Source organism: Wallemia ichthyophaga, assembly GCF_000400465.1.
Source record: "Wallemia ichthyophaga EXF-994 unplaced genomic scaffold scaffold2, whole genome shotgun sequence".
In the NCBI taxonomy this organism is placed as follows: Eukaryota; Fungi; Basidiomycota; class Wallemiomycetes; order Wallemiales; family Wallemiaceae; genus Wallemia; species Wallemia ichthyophaga.
This window is the reverse complement of record NW_008806275.1, coordinates 537,716-557,431: the sequence shown is the minus strand read 5'-3', so window position 1 is coordinate 557,431 and position 19,716 is coordinate 537,716. Positions and strand designations below refer to the sequence as shown.

General features: G+C 47.7%; 12 protein-coding genes across 12 annotated transcripts; 7 read left to right on the top strand and 5 right to left on the bottom strand.

Annotated features, from left to right (window-relative positions):
• Positions 1-369: 369 nt before the first annotated feature.
• On the top strand, positions 370-1,161 carry J056_002234 (Vacuolar protein sorting-associated protein 29; the record flags this gene model as incomplete). The annotated part of the gene is made up of 3 exons (XM_009268098.1): positions 370-674; positions 730-892; positions 937-1,161. 3 exons carry the CDS (start codon positions 370-372, stop codon positions 1,159-1,161), a joined length of 693 nt encoding a protein of 230 aa, XP_009266373.1.
• Positions 1,162-1,257: 96 nt separating this feature from the next.
• On the bottom strand, positions 1,258-2,535 carry J056_002233 (Vacuolar protein sorting-associated protein 74; the record flags this gene model as incomplete). The annotated part of the gene is made up of 3 exons (XM_009268097.1): positions 1,258-1,275; positions 1,329-1,948; positions 2,001-2,535. 3 exons carry the CDS (start codon positions 2,533-2,535, stop codon positions 1,258-1,260), a joined length of 1,173 nt encoding a protein of 390 aa, XP_009266372.1.
• Positions 2,536-2,782: 247 nt separating this feature from the next.
• Positions 2,783-4,716, bottom strand: J056_002232 (GATA type zinc finger protein asd-4; the record flags this gene model as incomplete). The annotated part of the gene is made up of 3 exons (XM_009268096.1): positions 2,783-4,192; positions 4,245-4,610; positions 4,660-4,716. 3 exons carry the CDS (start codon positions 4,714-4,716, stop codon positions 2,783-2,785), a joined length of 1,833 nt encoding a protein of 610 aa, XP_009266371.1.
• Positions 4,717-5,031: 315 nt separating this feature from the next.
• On the top strand, positions 5,032-7,166 carry J056_002231 (putative Xaa-Pro aminopeptidase P; the record flags this gene model as incomplete). Its single annotated transcript, XM_009268095.1, has 4 exons — positions 5,032-5,036; positions 5,086-5,205; positions 5,253-6,917; positions 7,013-7,166. The coding sequence occupies 4 exons, from the start codon at positions 5,032-5,034 to the stop codon at positions 7,164-7,166; spliced, it is 1,944 nt and encodes a 647-aa protein (XP_009266370.1).
• Positions 7,167-7,307: 141 nt separating this feature from the next.
• Positions 7,308-9,318, top strand: J056_002230 (mRNA-decapping enzyme-like protein; the record flags this gene model as incomplete). The annotated part of the gene is made up of 3 exons (XM_009268094.1): positions 7,308-7,356; positions 7,409-8,875; positions 8,927-9,318. The coding sequence occupies 3 exons, from the start codon at positions 7,308-7,310 to the stop codon at positions 9,316-9,318; spliced, it is 1,908 nt and encodes a 635-aa protein (XP_009266369.1).
• An 86-nt stretch (positions 9,319-9,404) lies between these two features.
• Positions 9,405-9,851, bottom strand: J056_002229 (uncharacterized protein; the record flags this gene model as incomplete). Its single annotated transcript, XM_009268093.1, has 1 exon — positions 9,405-9,851. One exon carries the CDS (start codon positions 9,849-9,851, stop codon positions 9,405-9,407), a length of 447 nt encoding a protein of 148 aa, XP_009266368.1.
• A 153-nt stretch (positions 9,852-10,004) lies between these two features.
• Positions 10,005-10,805, top strand: J056_002228 (uncharacterized protein; the record flags this gene model as incomplete). The annotated part of the gene is made up of 2 exons (XM_009268092.1): positions 10,005-10,009; positions 10,205-10,805. 2 exons carry the CDS (start codon positions 10,005-10,007, stop codon positions 10,803-10,805), a joined length of 606 nt encoding a protein of 201 aa, XP_009266367.1.
• A 116-nt stretch (positions 10,806-10,921) lies between these two features.
• J056_002227 (Sorbitol dehydrogenase) lies at positions 10,922-12,166 on the bottom strand (the record flags this gene model as incomplete). The annotated part of the gene is made up of 3 exons (XM_009268091.1): positions 10,922-11,085; positions 11,146-11,903; positions 11,961-12,166. The coding sequence occupies 3 exons, from the start codon at positions 12,164-12,166 to the stop codon at positions 10,922-10,924; spliced, it is 1,128 nt and encodes a 375-aa protein (XP_009266366.1).
• Positions 12,167-12,356: 190 nt separating this feature from the next.
• Positions 12,357-13,092, top strand: J056_002226 (uncharacterized protein; the record flags this gene model as incomplete). Its single annotated transcript, XM_009268090.1, has 3 exons — positions 12,357-12,395; positions 12,440-12,829; positions 12,880-13,092. 3 exons carry the CDS (start codon positions 12,357-12,359, stop codon positions 13,090-13,092), a joined length of 642 nt encoding a protein of 213 aa, XP_009266365.1.
• A 260-nt stretch (positions 13,093-13,352) lies between these two features.
• Positions 13,353-14,802, top strand: J056_002225 (Adenosylhomocysteinase; the record flags this gene model as incomplete). The annotated part of the gene is made up of 4 exons (XM_009268089.1): positions 13,353-13,445; positions 13,498-13,565; positions 13,613-13,696; positions 13,749-14,802. The coding sequence occupies 4 exons, from the start codon at positions 13,353-13,355 to the stop codon at positions 14,800-14,802; spliced, it is 1,299 nt and encodes a 432-aa protein (XP_009266364.1).
• A 562-nt stretch (positions 14,803-15,364) lies between these two features.
• On the top strand, positions 15,365-18,447 carry J056_002224 (uncharacterized protein; the record flags this gene model as incomplete). Its single annotated transcript, XM_009268088.1, has 5 exons — positions 15,365-15,953; positions 16,121-18,198; positions 18,248-18,269; positions 18,319-18,374; positions 18,427-18,447. 5 exons carry the CDS (start codon positions 15,365-15,367, stop codon positions 18,445-18,447), a joined length of 2,766 nt encoding a protein of 921 aa, XP_009266363.1.
• A 57-nt stretch (positions 18,448-18,504) lies between these two features.
• On the bottom strand, positions 18,505-19,707 carry J056_002223 (Transcription factor IWS1; the record flags this gene model as incomplete). Its single annotated transcript, XM_009268087.1, has 3 exons — positions 18,505-18,903; positions 18,951-19,646; positions 19,699-19,707. The coding sequence occupies 3 exons, from the start codon at positions 19,705-19,707 to the stop codon at positions 18,505-18,507; spliced, it is 1,104 nt and encodes a 367-aa protein (XP_009266362.1).
• Positions 19,708-19,716: the final 9 nt, after the last annotated feature.

Here is a 19,716-nt window from a genome sequence, read left to right as displayed (position 1 = left end):
ATTTACATATTTGAGATTTCCAGTGTAGCTGTCGATGATTCATTTTTCTCTGACATAGAGATGGGGCGGGGCGAGAGGCGGGAAAAGTGAGAAGCGCGGGAATTGGATTGGATGCGCTAATTTCGTGGGGAGGCGATTAGGGGAGATGTGAAAATATAAAATAGACCAATATATTTCTGAGAGCCGTGGGATTCCGTTGATGTAAATAAATAGCAGATTTGTAGATGAGCTGTTTAATTCGATAGGCTGGAGGTGTGAAAGAGGAGGTGGAGTGGGGTGGCATGGGAGTTAGTGAGATGTATTATGAAGGGGAATATATGATTTTATGAAAATATCTCCTCATCTCACTTACCAACTACCACCGCGCAGATGCTGATATTAGTAGCGAATGAGATAAATATACCAACGTTATCTACAGATATACCAATACAATTCAAGAAATTACTCCAGCCCAACAAGCTCGATGGGGCTATATTGCTTGGAGATGTGAATGACAAGGCAACGCTGGACTACATGAGAACGCTGTGTGATAAAGTTATAATTGGCGCATCTGGATCTGCAATTATGCTCGATAAGTTTAAAGTTGGGCTGGTTTGCGATACCGACACGCAAAGTTACGCAATCAGCGCACGTAAGCTAAACGTAGACATATTGCTCATTTCCGGACCAAAGAGGTGCGCATGTGCGATTACATTCTCTACAAAGCTCTTTCTAACGTTGCAACCCAAGCTTTGATGCTTTCGAGCGCGATTCTGTATTCTACTGCTCACCTGGTTCCATGACAGGCACTTACTCTTCCCTAGAAGAGCTAGACGCCACACCATCCTTCATCCTGCTCGACATACAGCCAGCGCAAATGACGACATTTGTGTACAAACTGGATAACGATCAAGTGGGTGGGGAGTGTTTAGCTTGACTCTGCTGACATCCACACAGATCAAGGTGGACAAGATTGAGTACTCAAAGTTACAGCCTAGGCAGAGTGATGATAGGTCATCCCACTCAGAACCACAACAACCAGCAGAAGAGAGTGTACAATCAGAGGAGCAGGAGGAGGAGCAAGAAGAGCTACACACACAAAACAGCTACCAACAAACACCGCCAGAGTCACCCTATCAAGCACCACCGATTGCAGCCGAAACGGAGAATCTTTGGGATTAATAGTCTATCATATATCATTTGTATTATTTATGTTATTCGTATTACTTGAATGTTTTCAATGGGTATACCTCTTTGCTGAGTGAAACAGTGAACAAACTAGAGTAACGAGTCCATCTGATTAGGGTGGTTAGTGTGGGTGAAATATCAAGACAGAATATTCGACTTACTTTACCGAAAACTGAGAATACAGTAGCAACGACTTCAAATTCCAATTCATCGTCGCCAATTTCGTCCTTGGCGTTCTTTACAAGATTGGCGATCTGGGCGACAGAGGCATGCGACATAGCCGCCGAGGCAGGTGACTCGAGTTGATCAGAAGTATCCAAAGAAGCCGAACCGATACCAGTAGCACCGTCGGCAGCAGCGCCCTGCGTCTTACCGACAACGCCCCAGGGCCAAACGCCGAACTCGTTCAGTAGCTCGTCCGTCCTCATAAAGGCTTCCTCTCTTGCATCATAATTGAGACTGGCGAATCCGTTCTCGAGGACTGAAGCAGCGTATCCAGACAGTAGCAGAGCTACAGATCGCGTCACTCGCGCTTTGATGTTTGGATTTTTGTGCAACCTGTTCATATCCAATGCTACAGTGTTAGGGGTGGCCAACGCGAGCACCCGCTCAATGACATTGCGTTTAGAGACGGTGTCGACGATGGGATGAGTGGCCATGTCGAACAGCAGAAAGTTCTTCTTCTCTGTGCGTAGAACTCCTTTGTCTACGAGACCTTTTGCAAGTCTCTCCCTCACCTGCTTAAGCTGGTAGCCTATTTTCATGACGTTCCAAGTCTCGCCTGTTGGGGAGATGGGGTGTGAGTGAAATAGTAACAAGGCTGTCGGACCCACCACTGAGGAGATCAATCCAGCTTCCAACGCTCAGCTTCTCGCTCGTTTTGATCAGCTTGAGTGTCTCGTCGAGAAGAACCTCGCCCGTGAGCTTGTCGCTCGTCACCTCCACCAGCCTATCTGCGAGATCGTATCTTCGCCTGTTGGGATCGCGTGTCATAGCGATACGCTTGCGCAGCGCGAGCTCAATGAGAATGCAGCCGCGGAGGGCATATGATATGTTGTCATTCCAGAAGCTGAGGTAACCCTGCCTATCCTTCAAACCTAGGAGGAGGACTTCTTCCATTAGCGTCAACTTTGGATGCTGGCTCTGCTCCGCCTCTACTTGCAAATCGCGGGGGTCGTATGCAATGCCCTTGTGTGCTCGCTCGCTATTTGCGATTACAGCTCCAGCTGCACCTGCTAATCGAGGTGAGGAGGACGACGGCAGCGAGGATGAGCTGCGCTTCGAAGTAGACGAATTTCCGTTGTGATTAAGGTGGTTGTCATGCTCGCTGTTTGGGTTATTCACTCTGCGTCTCTGCAATCCAGACATGGTGATGATGGTGATGGTACCGAAAAGAGACTTTTAAAGTATATATCTGTAGTGAGTGGTACAATATCTTTAAATGGTCTTTACTGTATATTCTTATATTTCTCCATCTTCGCCTTCCTCTCCGCCCTCTTCCCTGCAGTCAAAGTTTTATTTGTACGCGCAAGTATACGCATACGCATATAAATTACTTTACTTGTACATAATATAAATTAAATTAGCTTGCACGCAGTACAGAGTACAGAACAATTCATTGCATCCTCAGCGGCGTATCGCGCTCAGAAGACAGCCCCAATTCCTCCAGATCCGTTAAAGCACCCGTAGACGGATCTTTATCGAGATCGCCGTCGACGTAGCCATACTGCCACTCAAGGAGACCAAGTAGATTATCGCGCATTTTTACGTCTAGCCTAGTCACGTCACCGGGCTGTATACTACCCACGCCATGCCTCGAAAGCGTTTCTTCGAACAGCGTCTGGTCAAATGTGCACCCACACGACATTATACCGGGTGGAGCTCCTCGTGGTGGATACAGTGGTGGGGAGTGATGGGCATCATGCCATGTACACATCCGCAGTCCTGTCCTATCCGACGCGCACAGACGCTTGATTCGCTTCTCAGTGCGTTTGAATCGAATATTCTCATACTGTTCGCTGTCTTCACAGCTGAGGTTATTGTTCATGCTCTTACTCTTGCTTTTGTTACGCCTCTCGCTCCTCTCACTCCTCCTCGGTGCTTCTTCGGCGGTGTTATGCGTGCTGCTGTCATCACACTGGATACCTTCCGAAGATGACTCTGTGGATGTGTCTTTGACGTCATCGTGGTTGTGATCATTCTCACACTTATCACACCTGTCTAGCTTGTCGAGAGCTCCCTCATATGCCCTCTCTAACTCCTGCACTTGGGCTTTCAACAGCCTCAGTTGATCTACAGGCTCGTACGAATTGTTTGACGCTGACGCTGACTTGTGATGACTGTTAAGTATTGCTGATAGACTCTGACTCATTGGGCGTGAATGGGTGTGTGCTTGATATGGTATAATAGGTGAAGATGTGTGCGACTGTAGCATTGGTCTGGATGTGACCTGCTCACTTACTTCACTTTGATATGGTACTTGTGCCGCTTGTGTTGCTAATGATGATGCCGGATTTATCGATGAGTAGTGGTTAACAAATGGTGCCAATGATTTGTGACTGCCACTACCACTAACATCGTCTATGGTTAGCGGGTGTGAGGTAAGACGGTGGCTGTCTTGGGGTTCATCATGCTGACTTGTACTGGAGTTGTGCAAGTGGCGCGCTTCATCATACTGATCGGGGTCATGGTCTTCATTGTGCTCATACTGCTCCTGTTGCCCCAGTTGTCCCAATTGCTCATTTTGCTGCACCTGTGCATGCGCGTTTTGTAGTTGAGAGTTATTAAGCGGGGCAATCCCACCAACAAGTTTACTGATAGACTGCGAGTCGAGCTTCCCCTGTCCGCCTGGAATGGGTTCGATCCCAAGAGTCTCAAGTATAGATTTGGGTGGAGCCATCTCAGTGATATCGTACTTTGATTTCCGAGGCCGCTTGATCATGTACGGTGCCGTATAGTCGTAGTCCTTAGGCATGGCTTGTCGCTTAGGGGAGTCCGGGCGTTTAAGCGAGCTGTTTTCGTTTGGCTTTGCGAGTGATTAGAGGGGACAGGAATGAGGTTAGATGGCAGACACCCACAGAGCCATCCAAATTTATTTTTGTATCCAGACGATCACTATCAGCATCGCCATCACGATCGTTATCATCGTTATCTGGATCAGCGCTGGATTCCAATTTGGGCTGTTTCTTCTTGTACTTAAAGGTGGAGCCCTCAGCGTTATGCTCCTTTTCGCAGGCCTTCTGGCGCTTCCGTGTGCGAGGGACATCCGTCTTGAGGCTAAGGGGACGGGGCATACCTTTGAGCTTGAGGAAGAGACCGCAAGCGTTGCACAAGACAGAGGCAGAATCATCAGGATTTCTTCTCCATAGAGGCGTTTGAGTTGCCCGGCAATGGCTACAGAAAGGCTGAGCAGATAGCCCAGGCGGTGGAGTCTGCGTCTGTAACTTGCGCTGGTGAGCCGATTGAGAGATAAAAAAAAACGATTCAACTCACTGGACGCTCTGGACGATCTTCAGGTGATATACTCGTAGCTGCAGCTATTTCTGACATTTCCTGCGCCTTTCGCGATTTGATTTGATTACAAAACGTGACGGTTGTGAAAAGCTTATGCTTTCTTATCTCGAGAAGATTTTATTTTAGATGATGTAAAATTGGTGAGTGTGGGTCTGTGTATATTGCGATAAGCGTAGTCAGTATATTGTGGCCATAAGTGTCCATAGACCATCTTGAGAACACCACCATCTCTACTCGTGATATACTCGGAATCTAATTGGCGGAGGTGGATGAGTAGTGATATTCATTTAATTTATCTCCGCTTTATCTCCATCTAATCTCCATTTCACCTCTTTAACAACAACCATCATCATGATGTCGGTAATCGGTTATCCGTATCACCTCCCAGCTCACATGACGTTGTAGCAGAAATCGAGTACAGCAGCTCAGACGCAACCTCACCCAACAGAACATCCATGCCTTCTTTGTTCCCTCAGAGGATGCCCATAGTAGTGAATATATCGCTGACGCAGATAAGCGTAGAGAGTGGGTTGTGTGCCCCGTATAAGCCATATTGACCAGCTCAATCGCAGATGGATCTCAAACTTCTCTGGATCTGCGGGAGATGCTCTTATTACTGAGAAAGAGGCGCTTCTCACCACAGATGGTAGGTATCATCTCCAAGCCACCCAGCAACTCGACAGCTCCACCTACAAGCTCCTCAAAGCGGGCGTTCCCGGTGTCCCTGCGTGGTATGACTACCTTATGCAGCACTACACACCACCATTCCGCATTGGCGTCGATCCTAAGCTCGTTGCTTTTTCCCAAGTCTGCAAAATCCAAGACAAACTAAAAGCAAAACCTGGTTTCGATTTGGTGGCAGTGGGCAGCAACCCAATTGACGAGATAGCAGAACTGCCTGGATATCCCAATAGCGAGGTATACGTGCAGCCACTAACGTACGCAGGTCGCAGCGTGTCCGACAAGCTGAACGACTTGCGAGGCTATCTGAACAAAGAAAATGCACATGCATTTATCGTTACTACGCTCGATGAGACAGCGTGGCTGCTCAACCTCCGCGGCTCAGATATTGTCTACAACCCGCTCTTCTTCTCGTACGCCATTGTCACCGCGAATGCGTGCACATTGTATGTAGACAGTGGACGAATGACGCAGGAGGCTATCGACCAGATGCGCAGTGCGGCTGTAGAATTAAAGCCGTATGCGGACTTCTACCCCTCTCTCCCCCCGCTCAGCTGCGATGCGGAGGATGCGCAGAGAAAGGTACTCGTCTCAGACAAGGCTAATTGGGAGGTAGTCAGGGCGGTTCGCGAGGAACATGTTCGCGTCGCTCGCTCTCCTGTAGGTGAGGCTAAGGCGGTGAAGAACCAAGTAGAATTGCAGGGTGCGCGGGCAGCACATGCACGCGATGGCGTCGCTCTCACGCAGTACTTTGCCTGGCTGGAAGAGGGCCTGCACGATGGACATACTGTTAAGGAACACGACGCTGCACTCGTTTTGGAACAGTATAGAAGCTCCCTCGACTTATTCAGAGGTCTCTCGTTCAACACTATCTCAGCAACAGGGGCCAACGGTGCGGTGATACACTACAGTCCCAGTGAGACGGATTCAGCTGTGATTGACGTTGAGAAAGTCTATTTGTGCGATTCCGGTGCACAGTTCCTCGATGGCACAACTGATGTGACGCGCACTTACTTCTTCGGGAGGACTAACCCAGGTGAGAAGCTGAAGAGGGCTTTTACTAGAGTGCTTCAGGGCCATATCGCCCTAGCTAGCGCGGTTATTCCCAACGATAAAGTACCGGGAGCTTTCATTGACGCAATTGCTAGAATGCCGCTGTGGAGAGAAGGGCTGGAGTATATGCACGGGACTGGACATGGGATCGGCAGCCATCTAGGGGCGCATGAAGGACCACACTCCATCTCTCCTAGATTCAACGACACGACGTTGAAACAGGGATATCTGGTTTCGAATGAGCCAGGGTATTATGAGGCTGGCACGTTTGGAATACGCACCGAAGCAATACTGGCCATCGTTCCTTACAAAGCACCAAATAGCACAGATGAGACGCAGTTTGCGGGTTTTGAGACACTCACACTGTGTCCAATCGGCACAAACCTGATAGAAGTCGAATTACTTAGCCAAGGAGAGAAGGAGTGGCTGAACGAATATCACGAAAGGTGTTTAAAGACGCTGAAGCCGGAGCTGGAGAAGAGGGGTGATGAGAGAGCCATTAGGTGGTTAGAGAGGAGTACGAGAGGAGTTTGAAATACATATGACAAATGAAATACAAGAAGAGATACTTGATATACACTCTACACCAACCTCTCAGAATTTTGATTGCCATTGTCTCTGCCATCGTGCACACCACTAAAGCCAAGATTGTCAAAGTTATCGTTGTCCATGAGGCCATTGTGCATTCTACATTTGAGATAAGCTTTGGAGAGTTGCCTGCATGCGCCGTTGTTGTTGCTGTTGTGGCGTAGACAGCTGAGGTAGAGCTTCATAGGCTGTGTGCAGTCGCCGTCATGATCCAAGGGGAATGAACCTCTAGCGGGTGGATTTATGGAGAACAAGTTGTTGGATGTTGATGGATTTCCGAAGCCCATATCTCTTGCTCAGAAACGATGGACGCTAGCCAAAAGCGGGCATTTAATTTAAGAGTGCTGAAGCAGCGTGGGCTAATAAATTTGAGGCCTGGAGAACTATTTAATTTATATTTATACAGACGACGAAGCTGTGGAAGATATACTGGATGGGACGTCGTACGCGGTACTGTACAGCTTCGTGGAAGGCGTTGGTTGGAGGAAGGAGATGGTAGAAGGATCCATGTTTATATTTACAAGAAGCGTCATGCCTAGATATGGCTTATTCATCCTGAACAGATCTGGGCCAGATAACTTTATAACGCTCTTTACTGGCACAGATGATCTTCAACTGACGGGCGACTACATTATTTTCAGACCAGCCGACGAGGATGCTATATGGGGCGTTTGGGTATTCGACGCCACCCACAGACCTCGTATATCCAAGTGTATTGAGAAGATTGAGCGTTTAGCTGCGAAAGAGAAGTCATCCACAAAGCCCAAGCAGGATTCACTCGTTGATCCTGCTATTGCCAGTATAAGCCATTCCCCAGCTAGTGCACAGGACAAGGGAAATCACGAGAATATCGAGCAGCAACCAGGCCAACCACTTTCAGTAGATGATCTTTTTGGCAACTTCGACAGCCCCGCCCTGTCAGCGGCGAACGCTGCACCTGCTCCATCTACACTGCCGTCCGTCAGCCACAAGTGGGGCAAGCTACAGCAGTCCCAGCCTACACCATCGCAATATGAGGACGTAAAGGTAGATGGCACACAGCAGCTTCTTTCTTTCCTTGGTTTGCCCCCTACAGCTACCGTCGACGGCAGTAATGGCGTCTCAGTGTCGAGTGTGCCGAGTGTGCCGAATATGTCGAGTATGCCGAACATGCAGCAGCAGCAGCAGCAACAGCACTCTCAGCAGCCTCAGTACGTTCTACACTCCACAAACAACCAACCACCCCCTCAAATGGGCATGTATGGGCAGACATTACCCCCATTGTCGCCCTTCTCACCCGCTGTTCATCCCTCGCATACACCTCACACTACTCACTCCACTCATACACCTCCGCTTTCTATCCCTATAGATGCTCGCGTACCACAGCAACCCGCTCACATGCACACTCCGCACATACAACCAAGCGTCCCGCCTACGCCACTCCCCTTTTCCGCCGTGACTCCGTCCGCTACTCCCTCAGAGCCGCGCCACCCGATCGTGCTGAATGACGAGCTGGAGAGTCTCAAAAAGCTCACTTTCGAGGAGAAAGGGGGTGAATTTGAGGCAGAAAGAGAGAAAGAAAGAGAGAGAAAAGGAGAGAAAGAAAGAGAAACTGAGAAAGAGGAAAAACAGAAGCAGCAGAGTTCACAAGCAGACACGACAGCACCTCGCAACCACCAATTCAACAGGAATTTCCCCCCATTGGGCATTTCCCCACCTACCGCACCTCGAGCAGAGAGAGAACGTCAGCAGAAGATGATGGAAATGCAGCAGCAGCAAAATGATGACCTTAAACCCTCGCCTGGCCTGTTCAACCCTGGAATTAGGACGCAGGTGAGGACTGTGCCAAAGACACGCAAACCTTCAGCTATAGGTGGCATGGGGATTATTCAACGTGGGTTGAAGTGTGCTAGTGACTCGTAATCTTTTTCTGACGTCGCTTTAGGTCCTTCAGTTATAGAGTCACAAGGTAGCGGAGAGGCTGGGAACATAGGCAAAGTGGGGCAGGCGCAAGTACCACAAGTGCCACAATTACAACAAATGCAACAACTTCCACCATCACCTCAAATGCCGCAAGTGTCGCAGGCACCCCAGCAACCACAAGTACAACCACCACAGCACATCCAGCACCTATACGCACAACCCTCACCACATACAAAACCTCCGCAACACACACCAGAAGTGGCTAGGATAAGCCCTCAAGTGGGATTAGACGTGATGACACCGACACTCACCCTGCTACGTCATCCAAGCGGACATAAGTTAGACGAAAGGGGATTTAAGCAGGCATTGGCGTCACTTATATTGGTGTGTGCAATCGGTCTGTTGAACCCTTAAAACTAATTACCAATACAGGAAAACGATGAATTTCTCAGCATTCTTTACCAGCGTTATATTACGTGCTAGAATACATAAAAAAGGAGTTATTGTAGACACTGTTGGAAGAATGAGATTTCATGTTGGCAGATTTGGGAGAAGATGTCGTTGAGCTTATCTGTGCCCCCTTTGAGGCGTTCAACTTGGTACTTCAGGTCGCTGTCTACGAAGTTTACGAATGAGGGACATGTCCAGTTGTCCAGCAGCTCAGTGTAAGGTGAGGGTGAGGATGTTGCTGCGTCTTTGGACTTGGCATAGCTCCAGCCATCCAAATAAATCTTCTCCAAAGCCCAGAGCGCGACCAATGCCTCATCGTTGTCGCGCAGGCTGTAGAGATAGCGGATGTACGCGTAGCAAGTCTCGCTGGCTTCAACTTCCGTAAACTGCAGATTGAGGGATGTGAGGGTGTTTGGGAACATGTCAACTTCCCTTAATCCGTTAGATACGGCGAAACTGATGAGATTGAGGAGTTTGACGTCTTCGCTGTCTACCATTTCTGCACTGTCTGACCTCTCTAGGATGGGTATTCTGCCTCCAATTGCACTCAGCCACTTGCAATATCCTAGCGCAAATATTCTGTCCTGATTTAAGAATTTCTCCAGCGCCGCTGGATTGATCTGTGCACTACCCAGCTGCTTTAAGAAAGGATGCTGTGTTGCATTGAGATATGCAGACTTATTGTTTTCGATAAGCGTGTTTGTTATCGAGTGTGTCGTCATTTTTATTTCTTTATCGTTTCTCGGTTGTTTGCTTGGTCGTTTGATCGCTTGATCGTTATCAAATAACCGTCATCATGTACGCAGAAGCTATTCCACCACACTCCACTCACTCCTTCACTATTACACAGGCCGATTGATAGCATCTCGTATAAGGATGTGCTTTACGCGCTATTCGAGCCTGTGTGCCAGTACATAAGCGATATACTCCGATTTCTGCTGTGGACCCCTACTACGACCAAGCCCAAGTACGGGACTGTGGCGCTCGATAACCCGCCCGACGAGCCTTTGCTGGCAGATGTGGGAGCGCGCGAGCACTCCCCACCACTCGAGACACCTGCCGACGAACACAAGCTGGCGCAATACGAGGCGTATCTCAAGGAGAAGAAAAGTCGCAAGGCTGCTAAAAGATTTAAGAAGCTGCTCGACTCTGCCAATAACGCAAGCAGCGTTAGCAACGCGAACAACACATGTACACACAACTACAAACATCTCAATGGTCTCAATGGCCCTCCTACAGATGTGGGTAGCGTCGATGGTAGCACGTGGAGCGGTTGGAGTCACTCAACTTGCTCTCCCCACGAAGCTGACTCTGGATCCGCGTTCTCGCTTACACAAGATGATATAGCCGATGTGAAGTTGCATCGCCAGAGGTACTATAGCAGACAGACTAAGATGCAGAAGATGCAAGAGGCCCACAATACGCGGGATACTCAGAAGACGCAGAGTTGAATGGCACCACTTCACCTGTATACCACCGATATTCTGAGACATACACTTCTTCATACCCATGATAATACTCAAATCTATGCATAAATGGAAATAGCCCGAAGACTCTAAAATACTATTCAATCAACAATTTGCACTTTGATAGCGCCGGAAGCTGGGTTCGCGGCAGTTTCGAAACCATCCATTGCATCTTCGAGGCAGAACCTGTGAGTTACGAGCGGCTTGACATCGATCATTCCATTAGCGACGCAGCGAATAGCGCGTGGGTACTGATTAGCGTAGCCTGAAAAAGAGACGATGGTCAGAAAATGAAAATTATCAACAAATAATCAATTAAACGCACGGAACTGCCATTGAAGATCAATCTCATTAGCTGATAGATGCATGAATGGGATTGTCTGTATATCCTTGCCCACACCGATGATGAAAACTTTACCTCCGAAAGCCATCGAGAAAATAGCAGCGTGAATGCTGCTCTCGACACCAGTACATTCCATGGCCAACGTAACAGGCATGCTGGCGACCTTTTGTATCTTCTCCGCGACTTCTTTTGGCGATTGACCCTTCTCGATCAGCACTGTCTTGACAGACGGCACGAGTTTCTTAGCGAAGTCGAGACGGGATGAGGAGAGGTCAGTGATGAGAGGGATTGCGCCAGCTGCTCTAGCCGCGAGGAGGGTGACTAAACCTATTGGACCAGCACCGCAAACAACCACACAGTCACCTAGTCTCATCCCACTCCTTTGCATACCCGCCATAGCCACCGCGAGGGGTTCGCAGAGGGCACCTTCTTCAAAGGACATGCTTTCTGGCAGCTTGTGCAGCCACGCTGCGGGGTGGAGGTGGTAGCGTGTCATAGTGCCGTGGTGAGGAGGTGTAGAGAAGAAGACGACGTCTGGACAAGCATTGTAGCGGCCTCTCTTGCAGTAGTCGCACACTCCACAAGGAACACCAGCCTCAATCGCCACTCTGTCACCCGGCTGGAAATCTGTAACACCTTCTCCAACACGCGTAACCTCACCCGCGCTCTCGTGCCCGCAGCCGCATATGTCGTCGACTACCATAGGTCCAATGGCACCATGCTGGGCAAAATGCACATCGCTGTGCGTGATTTGGTGTGAGCATAAAAGTGAAAATTGGCACTATTACAACACCTACGAGCCACAGAATCCAGTCGCTTTCACATGACACTCTACTTGACCAGGTGCAGGATCAAAGCGGGGCTTTTGGACCATGTAAACTTTCTTCTCGGGTGAGTAGCACAGTGCGATATTTGCATCTGTGTGCTCCGGCTTGCCGGAGAGTTTCTTGAAATCCGCATGGTCGATTACGGTTCTTGGGTTGTAGAGATTCCTATCTGTCATTCTAATAGCTCAATCGCTCAATTGTGGTAAAAAGGTAATTAAGCGAGAGTCAGTTCCGATTGAGAAAATTGGAGCAAATGACGTTTTGAATCTGGGGTGGATCTGGGGGATAATTTGAATTTTCTAGTGTATCCTGCGCCGTCTGTTGTCCTAATTTTGCTTCCTTCGCAGGTCTTACCCTTTGTTCAACATGCGCCGCCATCTTGGACTGCTGGTGAAGAACTTGCCGGTGAGTTGGGCAATCACGACCCAATCAGTCTCACAGAACACCAGCCACACCTCCCAGAGCCAGGAGTGAAGCAATTCTTCGAAAAGCATGCCCAAGTGAAGGATATGTACTTGTTCAGAAGGAGTCCATTCGGAGGCCACTCCGGGCAGTCTTTGGTGCATTTCGCCAGTGCTTCAGAGCTCGCCAAAGCGCTTCAGCTTAATGGGAGATTGTTACACAATTACAAGCTACACATCGAACCAACTGTCCAAGAAGCACATGAGGTAGATTTCCCAGCAGACGGACAGAGACCGATACGGTACAAGTTTCGCAGTCCGCTGCTCTATGTCACTGGACAGCCATTGGAGGCTACAGAAGAAGAGCTCGTCGTTGCTTTTCGTAGATTTGGTGCTGTGCGTTGGGTACAAAACTTTCACCGCGATCGCAAGAAGTTTGTGCGTGGCAGATGGTAGTCAAAGGTGACACGCTGACACGTTAGATACAGGCACACGCTTACGCTTTTGTGTTGTACGATTCACCTCAGTCTGCAACCAAGGCATACGAGAATGGTGTGTATTGGAGAAGTGCGGGCGGAAACATACAATGCAATACCAAGCTAAAGCTGTCATTCTTCAAAAGACCCATCAAGTACCCTTCAAACGATCCACTCAAGCTTGGTTTTGAAGGTAACAGCAGAATTTTCAAGCACCCAAAGTAGAAATTTAACTTTATCCCATCATATCCTGGCTGTATGCACTAATCCGCGCTCATTTTAGCGCACTCGCACTGACACTTCCATTTCTCACCGACACCGAACGAAGAAGACACAGCGGTGCTGCAATGCATACACACAAACCCGCGCATAGCTTTTGTAACACACCAAGCTCCTTGCTCAAATGTATTTTATAAAATTTGAGGATGCAATGTGGCCTGAGTGACAGCTGGCCTTTCTCTCGTACACTCAACAAGTCACAAAAAATGACCTCAAACTACAAAGTCGCTGATATCAGTTTGGCCTCCTTCGGCCGTCGTGAGATTACTCTCGCAGAGAAGGAAATGCCTGGTCTTATGGTGGGATTTGAGTGGATCTGAGACGAGCACCAGTACTAATATAGGGATACAGGAAATTCGCGCCAAGTACGGTCCAAACCAACCATTGAAGGGTGCCCGTATTGCTGGATGTCTCCACATGTGCGTGTGGCATGTTCCCACAAAACAAAAAGCTAATAGATCCCTAGGACCATTCAAACCGCTGTACTCATCGAGACACTTGTTCAACTCGGTGCTCAAGTCACCTGGTCTAGCTGCAACATCTTCTCTACGTGCGTTTTTCGTGTTTTATTATGAGACATTCTGACACACCACACAATACAGCCAAGATCACGCTGCTGCTGCTATTGCCGCTGCTGGTGTCCCTGTGTACGCATGGAAGGGTGAAACAGACGAGGAATACCTCTGGTGTATCGAGCAGACCTTGTCCGCTTTCCCAGATGGCAAGCCACTCAATATGATCCTCGACGACGGTGGTGATCTTACATCAATCGTTCACGAGAAGTACCCACAATACCTTGGCGAGATCCAAGGTGTTTCCGAGGAGACTACCACCGGTGTCCACCACCTCTACCGCGCTCACCAAGAGGGCAAGCTCAAGATCCCAGCCATCAACGTCAACGACTCGGTTACCAAGTCTAAGTTCGACAACTACTACGGATGTCGTGAGTCTCTCGTCGACGGTATCAAGAGAGCTACCGACGTTATGCTTGCTGGTAAGACAGCCGTTGTTGCTGGATTCGGTGATGTTGGTAAGGGATGTGCTGAGGCATTGCGTGCATACGGATCGATCGTTCAAGTTACTGAAATCGACCCTATCAACGCTCTCCAAGCTGCCATGTCAGGTTATAAGGTAGTTACCATGGACGAGGCTGCCCCATTCGCCAACATCATTGTCACTACCACTGGTAACCGTGATATTGTAAGAGTTGAGCACTTTGAGCAACTCCCAGATGACGCTATTGTCTGCAACATTGGTCACTTTGACATTGAGATAGACGTTGCTGGTTTGAAGAAGGTCGCCAAGGAATGCGTCAACATCAAGCCACAAGTCGATCGTTACACATTGGCCAACGGACGTCACGTTATCTTGCTCGCTGAGGGACGTCTTGTGAACCTTGGATGTGCAACTGGACATCCATCATTTGTCATGTCCTGCTCATTTGCCAACCAGGTTCTTGCTCAAATCGCTCTCTGGACTGACAACGCATCGTTCCCATTGGGTGTGCACATGCTTCCAAAGAAGTTGGACGAAGAAGTTGCATTCTCACACCTTGAAATGCTTAATGTGCACCTCACCAAGCTTACCGATGTTCAATCAACTTATTCATCTATTCCTAAGCAAGGTCCATTCAAGCCAAATCACTACCGTTACTAAGGTAGTGCAAATCATGTGCTGAACAAGGCGATTTGTTATCTCTTTCCTCTTTCAACCAGGGTTTGTTAAAAATTGTATTGTAATAGAAATATGCATAGGCTTCAACACCGTGTAGATGTGTGTGGAGGTGAATATTTTCACAGGTCAGCCACCTAGTAAGGAAGGGTGACTTACCTTGATCAGGTTGTAGTTTATAGCGCTGAACACATTCTTCAATGTGATTAATGATAAATTAAAAATGAGGTGCAAATTTTTAAGGCTATAAAAAAGGACTTTTCTTCAAAATGATCGTTATCGAACAACTAGTGTAAGTGCAAAAATGCAAAGCCACTGGTAAGGAACAACAAAGGATGAATTGATTGCTGTGCACCAGTCTGAAAATGAATGAGGACACACATCGCCCGTCTTGCTTTATACGCTTGTAAGACCTGACAAGAGTTGTTCTGTCCAGTGGCTTTGAAGTATTTTATAGGAAACTGATTTGAAATTTGTAGATTAATTTTACATTTACTAATGTACGAGACATTATAATACTTCATTCGATTTTATACTCTAAACATCCATGCTGGCTAGTTTTTTATCTTTGTTTGGTCTGTTATCGACGTATACGACGTTATATCCGCCATTTGAACAGGATGATTGGCGTGCAGTGAATGACCAGCTGCGTGGTGGCAGCAGTACAAGTCATTTCGATGTCGTCGATGATGGACAGAGTGGGTTATTCTATGGGATACTCGACACTCAAACACTCGGTGGCGCTGGATTCGCTAGTCAGAATACAGTATTCGACAGTCCAGTCAATCTCTCCAATGACGATGGACTCGTACTCGATATCATCGACGTAGACACAACAGGTCCGCACACATTCACTCTCAATCTCAAAAACACACAAGCTGGTTACAGAAACGATGGTCGTCGTCAGTCGTCTCTCGTATACGAATCAGATTTCACAGCCGAGAAGGCGGGGAGAGTAAAGATGCCGTGGGATTCATTCAAAGCTACCTATCGTGGAAAGAGAGTACATGACGCTGCTCCATTAGACACCGCCCACATCACAGAACTAAGCTTCATGTGCAGATCCATGTTTCAACAAGTCCCAGATGGTCCTTTCCATATCAAAGTAGGCGCTTTGCAAGCGTACAGAGGATGGCGTGGGTATCGTGAATGGAGTGAGTGGCTTGGAATATAAAAGGATTCTATTCATTTTGTAGATAAAGGTGTAAATTTCTTCAATGACATCGTTTCAAGTTACAGCCTAGAGTAAACACAGTCAAATGAGGTTGGTTTGAGTGTAAATATGCTTCAATGACTTACCCAGATTATAGCTTCCAAGTGGCTGATTCTATCCGTGAAATTCTCCCCGATACAGACGAACTTGTCGTCGAGTATCTCGCTGGATACCTCACGGACGAAGACGTTGAAGAGAGCGACATCCTCCACTCTCTCGCTCTCCCAATGCTAGCGTCGGCGTCTGTCAAAGCCACTCATGACCGTAGCTTGCTAGAGCAGCTGGAGAAGATGCTCCAGCCCTTACTCCCTCACCGCGAGTCACTGCAGCCAAGCGAACCAGCCAAGCTCGAGAATGCATTTTCTATGCGTGCTGCTGATTCTATGTCCAAGACTGTCGCTTTAGAGGGCAGCGTCGATCTCGAGTCAGCGACAAAAGGACACGTCTCCCGCGTCGATCTCAAGAAACTTGAAAAGGCAGAAGCTAAAATTAAGGCAAAGATGGAGAAACGCTCGAAACGCGATCTCTACCAGGGCTCGAAACTGCTCGATGCACAGAAGACGCAGCAGTCGTATGAAGAACTCTTCATGCAGGTCAACCCACTCAACTTTGATAAGGGCAAGAGTAAGGATGTCTTGCTGCATAATGTCGACGTCAGCATGGGTTCAAACAAAATCCTCACCTCAGCTACCCTTCAAGTGGCACAGGGTAAGCGTTACGGTTGGATTGGAAGAAACGGTGCAGGTAAATCTACAGTCTTGCGCGCTATGGCTCTTAGAGAAGTCCCTGTGCCTAATCACATTTCTATTCTTTACGTCGAGCAAGAAATCATCGGTGATGATACTACTGCGATCGAGAGTGTCCTCGCGGCCGATATCTGGAGAACGCACTATATAAATCAGGAGTTGGAGTTGAACGGTAATCTACAGAGTATTGAAGATAAGATTACTGCCGGTGAAGATGCAGCGTCCTTAGGTAGTGAGAGAGATGAACTCGCTACTCAACTCGGCGAGTGTCAGGAGAAGCTTGTCGAGATGGAGGCACACATGGGTCCAATTAAAGCTGCCTTCTTGTTGGCTGGCCTTGGTTTCAGCGAATCTGACCAGCAGAAACCAACGAGCTCGTTCAGTGGTGGTTGGAGAATGAGATTAGCACTTGCACGTGCGCTCTTCGTTCAACCTGACTTGTTGTTGCTCGATGAACCATCAAACATGCTTGATTTGAATGCGTTAGCCTGGCTCGAAGACTACTTGCAGACATGGCCATCGACCATCCTTGTCGTCTCCCACGACAGGGCATTCCTCGACCACGTCGCAACGGATATTATCCACCAACACAGCGAGCGTCTCGATTATTACAAGGGTAACTTCTCTCAATTCTACGAAACTAAGACGGAGAGAGGAAAGAATGAACTGAGGGAGTACGAGTCACAGTTACAGTACCGTCAACATCTTCAAGCATTTGTTGATAGATGGAGATACAATGCGGCGCGTGCTTCACAAGCCCAATCCAAAATTAAGATATTGGAAAAATTACCAGAATTACATCCACCAGAGACAGAAGATAGCGAGAGTTTCAAATTCCCAGATGCGGAGAAGATATCACCACCACTGCTCCAGCTCGACAATATTACATTCGGGTATAGTCCAGAGAAAACTATACTTAAGGATGTCGACTTGGATGTCAGTTACGATTCGCGAATCGCTATTGTCGGACCTAATGGTGCCGGTAAATCGACTCTGTTGAAGTTGCTCATTGGAGAGTTATCACCATCGAAAGGACAGCTAAATCGTAATGGTAGATTACGTGTTGCATATTTCACTCAACATCACATGGATCAACTTGATTTAAATATGTCTCCCCTTCAATTCACTCAGGCTCGTTTCCCTGGTAGGACTGCAGAGCAATACCGTAGCTTCCTCGGTACTTTTGGTATTAGGGGCAGTACAAGTTTGAGACTGATTGGTACTCTCTCCGGTGGTCAGAAATCTAGATTGGCTTTCGCTATGCTGGCATTGCAGAATCCACATATATTGCTCCTCGATGAACCTACTAACCATCTCGATATGGAGGGATTGGATGCGTTGATGGATGCACTCAAGGTGTGGAATGGCGGTAGTATAGTTATCTCGCACGACGAAAGGTTTATTACGACTGTGGCGCGTGAGGTGAGTGTCATCTTTGGTGGTTGCGGGTGTGCTAACGAGGGTTATGTAGTTGTGGGTGTGTGCAAATGGAAGTGAGTAAAGCGGTCTACTATTAACACACCCCACTAACTCATTAAACAGCTGTTACGAAATTCAAGGGCGATGTGCAAGCATACAAGTCACTCATTGTGCAGAATGTGAGTTGAATGTCTGTGCAAGACATCCCCACTAACTCAAACACCTACACAGATCAAAGACAAACCAACGTAAATGTAAAGTACAGATATATAGAACAAAATACAGCGTTATTTTCACCTCTTCACCTTTTCACTTCCTCTTCAACATGCTAAACTTCCTCGAGAGCTGTCTCTGGCGTTCAGATTCTTGATTGGTGTTGGCGACGTTACTTGACTTGATACCATCGATACCTCTCGTAGCTGCTATCTTATACTTCTTCCTCTCGACTTCAGGGATTCGAGTGCGCGACGATGGTTGTTCGTCGTCATTATTGTTGACAGATACATCATGACTGCGAACAACTTGTTCACTCGTATTAAATTGATACGAACGTGGGTTAGCTGAGCGTCTAAGGAGCGGTCTCATCCAGCGCGTGACGAGAATATCAGCGGCACGCTTTATGGAATTATTGACGCGCGAGTGTCGCGAGTAGAAGAGAATGATAGGACCTAGTTTGCTTGATTTGAGCGACTGGGTGTCGATGTACATCTGTAAAGGTGTCAATATTGCGTTATAAACGCAAAAAACAAACCGACATTGGACAGAATTTGAAAAAACTCCGTTTGTATGTTTAGTGGAGGTAGACTTTTATCGCTGAAAGGTTCGAGCCACCTACGTACACCGTCAAGGAAATTATTTTCAAGGATGCTAGTCTCCAAGTGAGTCTTTTGCATAGTTTCAATGACGCGTGGGAGGAGTCTGAGTTTGTTGAGTGCAGGTTTACCTTCCTTCTTGCTATCCTCATCCTGGTCTGCTGCGGTAAACATTTGGTCACGTAGGAGGTGTAGCTCCTCATCTGCAGCAGCATCTAAATCTTCATCATTACGTTTACGCTTGCGATAAGACTTTTTGTTGCCTTTAGCTATAGTTTCTAGCTTAGTGTTTAAGTTGACGCGTGCTTGTTGTGAGGGATTTAACAGAGGTTCAGGGGAAAGAGGAGGAGCAGCAGGATCGAGCTCGACGTCATCGTCGCTACCTTGCCTATTAATACGTTGCTTCTGATGACGCTTTTTAGGTTGTTTTTGGGTGGTAATTGGGTTAGTTGAGTTATTTGAGCGCGAAAAGTCGGGATATTGGGCAAGCTGCTGGTTGAGTAGTTCGTTATCCTCTTGAGGGGGATCTAGAGTGGGATCATTCGGTGGAGAGTTAGTTCTATTATTCAAATCTTGTTGAGTGGACGTTTGATCAGTGTACTCGTTGTGCTCTTCTTGAGTAAGCGAAGATGGATTAATCTGTAGTGGATTGTGAGTAAATTTGTGTTTATAATTTCTAGGTATAATTTACGGTTGCCATCGCGGTTAC